The sequence below is a fragment of the Austrofundulus limnaeus genome, unplaced genomic scaffold, assembly GCF_001266775.1.
Source record: "Austrofundulus limnaeus strain Quisiro unplaced genomic scaffold, Austrofundulus_limnaeus-1.0 Scaffold57, whole genome shotgun sequence".
In the NCBI taxonomy this organism is placed as follows: Eukaryota; Metazoa; Chordata; class Actinopteri; order Cyprinodontiformes; family Rivulidae; genus Austrofundulus; species Austrofundulus limnaeus.
In genome coordinates this window covers 779,322-784,673 of record NW_013952459.1, presented here as the reverse complement: position 1 = coordinate 784,673, position 5,352 = coordinate 779,322, and the positions used below count along the sequence as shown (strand labels likewise).

Below are 5,352 nucleotides of genomic sequence, written 5' to 3'. Positions count from 1 at the left end.
CCATGAAACCGGTGAAAATGTTGAAAATACCGTGATATAAAATTTTGATCATATCGCCCAGCTCTAGTACAGAGTCCTGATCACTCCTAACTTGTGTTCCAGTGGGTGGTGGGCAGGGCTTAAAAGCCTGAATTTTGCCTGAAACTCTCAGACTGAAGAAGTCTCTTGGAGGAGAGACGAAACGTTTCATTAGAGAAGAACCCGTCCAGAAAACCTATACAATTTTTTTTCTTTTTGATTTTTTACCTGGATTACTGAGATGCATCAGGACATTCTGAGGAAATATATTAGATTTCACAAGTATAAAACAAAACTTTGGTACTCACTGTTGTTTTTTAGGAAAAAAAGGATTAATTTCTTATTGGTTTTGAAACAAAATATGTAATAGTTTTTGCTACAAACGTGTACACACCTACGGTGTGTTTTAAAACATTTCCTTAAACTTTTTTTGAATCTGCGACTAAATGAAACTTGATACTTACCTAATGTTAAAACGATACATCTTTACCTATCCGTTTCCTTTCAAAACCACTTAGTGTGTGTGTAATAGAAAACTAATACCCACATTTGTACTGAAAATAAATGTGATCTTTTATTTAATATTAGCTGTCCAGATATGAACTCCTAAGACATTGGTGCAGACTCCGACACTTCTTCTGCTGTTAGCTGACACGGTGCCATGTTTTAGGTGTTTTTGGGGTGTTTGCTGCTTTAACTTGCAGACTCCTTTTGGCAGCAGCTGTCACCTTGCTGCTGGAGCTGTGGAATCTTCCCTGGAGCTGGAGCTGGAGCTGGAGCAGGGCAGCGTTCCTCAGTGAACCATCCACCTCTTGTCAGCTGTGCACAGCCGAGACAAATGAAGCTTTGAGAGAGAGTGGAGCTGACAGATGGAAGGTCTCTCTGTTGTTGGACCTTCAGCTAAACACCTAAAACTCAGTCAGAAGCTTTTTTTTTTTCTTGTTAGTGACGATTACCCTACCTTTTAGTTTACTTCCTGGAAATGCTAATAATGATAACACCTGAGACATTTAAACCCAAGTTCACCCTATCGTCAATCTGTCACTTTACACTAAAGCAGAGGTCATCACCAAAATTAGCTACAGGAACGGAGCTTATCAATCAGTGTAGAGGGCAGTAAATATTGACATTTGCTAGTTTATTTTAATTTCTGCTGTCTTAAAGGGACAATATTATGTGTTTCTCAGGCATATATTTAAATACTATACCATAATAAAGTATTTATGTCATATTTAGTTATTATTAAAATGCTGGTTTATGTTTAAATAGAAAATAAACTTCTCTAATCATCACTTCCTCTTCTAAACGCCTTGAAATTGGCCTCTGTCTCTTTAAGAACCAGCTTCCGCTTCTGTCCTGTCCATTTCGGTGGTGCGCGGGGAGTTTCGCGCTATGATGCAGTTTATTCGACATGTGAAAATACATTTCCTCAAAGGTATTTTGAATCTGAAAAGAGCTTCACTGAGTGAGAAGTAGTGTTAAGAGCTCAGCAGACAGTTTCACTTTCACTCGTTTGCTTTGTTCCTGCCGAGAGCCTGCAGGAGTCGTGGGCGGGGTGTGTGGGGTGGGGGGTGGGGAGGTGTGCTCCGTGATGAGGAAGCTCGGCCTGGAGACACAGCCCGGAGGCGTTTCTGGTCACAAAAGTCGTTTCTGGTCCCCACCTGTCGTTTTGCTCCTCAGCATGGCTGACTAAAAATGCTGCAGGATTTCTCAGACACAAATGAATGAGTCAGAGCAAGGCTTTGGACATGTTTTTTATGAGAGTATAACATTGTAACATAATATAAAACTCAAAAAAGTTGATTTTACATGATATTGCCCCTTTAAATAGATGCCATTTGCCATAGTTTTTGTTAAGGATTTAGTTTAACTGAATCAAAAGACCTAAATGCTGAATATCGAAAACAATTTATGATAGATGCTCATCAAGATAATGTGACATAAATTTAGGAAACTGAACAAACATGAAAGTTTGAAAGTAGAAAACCAGGGGAACATTTTTTTATTGAAAAGTTTAAATCACATCTAAACTCGTCAGAGATGTCATTTTTAAAGTAAACGTTTTGTAGACATCTTAATTAGGGTTGGGCAATATCGACATAAAAATTTATCATGATTAATTGTGAGATTTAGCCTGTAAGGATTGATAGGAGGGTTAATAGATGACACTTGTATTTGGTCCACATTTCCTGGCTTTCCTGCTGCTATGGTTGACACCAGTGTTGCATGTGATTAAACAAGTTCGTAGGGTTAGCGTTAGCCGCTCCAGGCCACCTTTCTACATTGGGCTGACATGCACACCTGATAGTGATATTGTCATACACAAAAACACGTCATCACATGACACTAATCTCGGTAGTGGCAAATATTAATTGTTGACAGTTTTACTGATGATTAGTTGCAATTTTACAAAATAATTTTTCCTATCCCTAATCCTAACTTTGTGACATAAATAAATCAAGCATTGACTAGTTTATCAAGGATTGTTGGAGCTTTCAAACACAAACCAGTCACTCCATGGTTCTACATTAAAAGTAGACTGAGATGTTCTTTTCTGAGCAGGGCTGCATCTAATTTCTGTCGTGGCTTGTTTTTTTGCAATTTAAATAATTTACAACCTGATGGAATGAGCTTGTGGTCCGGAAATGGCCCAGGGGCCACCAGTTGACAAGCACTCAGACAGCGATCCATCGCACGCTGTTTCACTCCTGTTTTTCAGCTTCTAATACTAGTGTCCCTTCTTCTTCTCCTTCGTGCAGTGCACTCAGCAGTTTTGAGCAGAAATATCATCACTGCACTACAGAACTTACTTTATCTACTCTCTCATCTTCATATAGCCCCACAAAGTAGAGGATATTAAAAGCATGAATCAGCTGAGGCATTGTTTGGGTCATGCACATTTTTCAGCCCGTTCTTCCAAAAAAATAATCACAAGAATTTCAAAAATGACAAGTTTGAGTTTTTTTTTTTTTTTTTTTTTTTTGCACAATTCCACCAACTCCAAGTGCTGACAGAAGCATTTTTCACATGGATACATATTCTATTAGTGTCACTCTGGTTTATTTATTGATGTGTTGGAGGCTGAAAGTAGGGCGAGAATATGAGCTCCATCACTGATATCACAGACTCATGAGAGAGGGGATGACGAGGGGAGGGAGGGGACAAATGATGACAGCCACAGCTACGCTTCTGCAAGCGAGGAGGGAAGGAGTTTTTTTTATTACATATACTGTATTATCACAATCACGTATTGGAACCAATAAAAATACATTTTGGAAGTTTTAGTAAATGGTTCTGTCAAACATCCAAACGGAGAAAACACGTCGGGACTGTTGATGCCTGGTTTGATGGTTTGAGTCTTTAGAATTTCGAATATAGATGCAAAGTGGAGCAGGTTCGTAGTTGTGTTGCTCAGGAGGGAGCAAAAGCTCAGAATGCACACCATGTTGAACGTAATCCTGCAACAACAGGCGACAATGTCAGCCCCACTCCTGCCAGCCACAACAGACATCTGAGTCTGCAGGAAACCCCAGCTCACCCAAACTGCACAGTCTCAAAACTAGAAAAAAAAACTCCCAACTGTTCTGAAAGATCTCAATTTCTTCTAGTAGATTGGTGACACTGAGATTTCTGATCGGCGTCACCAACAGACACGGCGTCTCTCGGGTTCTATCAGCGATCCGAGCACTCCACGTGCAGATCTGTGCGTCACTTCTGGTGGTGACCTTTACCCTGCTGATTTGCCATCTACTTGTGCAAAGGTTGTCTCGCGCTGATCTCAGTGCACTCCCAGTCACCGGACAAGAATCTGACTGAACAGCTTCGAGGTGTGGTGGAGGAGGAGATTGGCAGCATGGAGGTGCAGCAGACAAATCTGCAGAAACGATCTACTGGAAAACCCACGATAGCGTGAACAGAATACGTTTAGAAAGCAGCAAGAGGCACTCCTTTGGTTTAGTCTGTCAGTATTTCTTTAAAGGAAGATATTTTATACAGTCCATAAAACGTCTAGAAAGACTTTTGTGACATCAGAGTCCGCCCTGTGTATGAACCAGGGATGGTGCTCTGCTTTTATCACATTTATCTTTAGTTTACAAATGTTGATATGATTGCATTATAGTCATTTTTTGTTTGCTAAGCTCAGCTGGATGCAGCAACCATCTTTAGGAAAATGTTATTTTACAGTACAGATAAAACTGAATGCAGTTCACATATTAGTCATAATAATAATACATTCATTTTCTTTACCTGCTTTTTACTTTTTGGGTCACGTGGGCTGGTTTCTGTTACTGTGCAAGGGGGGACTGGGCTACATCTAGACAGGTTGCAAGTCCATCACAGGGTCACAAAGAGACAAATGACCATTCACCTAATTTAGAAATAATTTAGAGGCTGCTGTGATTCAATTAGCTTTTTCTGTTCTGTGCTCAAACCAGAAGAAAACCCACGTGTGCACAGGGAGAACGTGCAGACTCCACACGCCTTAAAATCAAAAACAGGAAAACATTATAATTTAAACAAACTGATGCTTTCACCTACACAGACGAATGATATGGTCACGACTGCTGTTCCAACACCTCACTTTACACGGTAATGAAAGTTCTTCTACTTTCTTTCTTCTGTCTCCTCTCAGATCCATCATATCAGCAGCTCAGTCAATACAAGCTGGCCTCCCGCAGTCACGTGTCTTCCATCTCCAAACCTGGCGGTTTGACAGGCTGCGACGGCCGTCCAGAAGTCGTCCTCACGTGCGAGTTTTGCGAATTCAGCTCGGGATACATGCAGAGCCTGCGTCGGCACTACCGGGACCGCCACGGCGGCAAGAAGCTCTTCAAGTGCAAAGACTGCTCCTTTTTCACCTGCAACAAGTGAGGGGCGGGGGGTGGAAACAAACGTGAACGTTTGCTGCACTTTTCTGTATTCTAAATATTCTAATAGATTCGATGTGAAACTAATTAACTTACTGTCTTTTAATTTGTCTCAGGATTAACTTCTCCATGCACGTGGAGGCGGGTCACAACAACAACAACAACAACAACAACACAACTGAGGAGATCTCTAAAGAACTGCGCTGCCCGCTCTGCCTCTACCACACCAATCACACGAGCAGCATGATCGACCACATTGTTCTGCACAGAGGTACACTTACACGACAAATACAGACAGAGACAGCTGGATTCTTACAGGAGACAGTGGACACTATTTTGGGACATTATATCTGAATAAAAGCATTTAAATGGATCCCTGATTAGTTGTAACATTAGACTTTATTTGATAAACATATATTTTAACTGTAAAATAAAGACTGTAAAAATACTGTAGGCTGTTTAGTTT

General features: G+C 40.7%; 1 protein-coding gene across 4 annotated transcripts in view; it reads left to right on the top strand.

The window, feature by feature from the left end:
- Positions 1-5,255, top strand: part of znf462 (zinc finger protein 462) — a 50,868-nt gene extending 45,613 nt beyond the window's left edge. For all 4 annotated transcript variants that reach the window (XM_014009361.1, XM_014009358.1, XM_014009359.1 and 1 more), the window contains 2 exons: positions 4,652-4,886; positions 5,003-5,255. In XM_014009361.1, coding sequence (XP_013864815.1) covers positions 4,652-4,886; positions 5,003-5,240 — 473 coding nt within the window. In that variant the 3' untranslated portion in view covers positions 5,241-5,255. The remainder of the gene's footprint in view (positions 1-4,651; positions 4,887-5,002) is intronic.
- Positions 5,256-5,352: the final 97 nt, after the last annotated feature.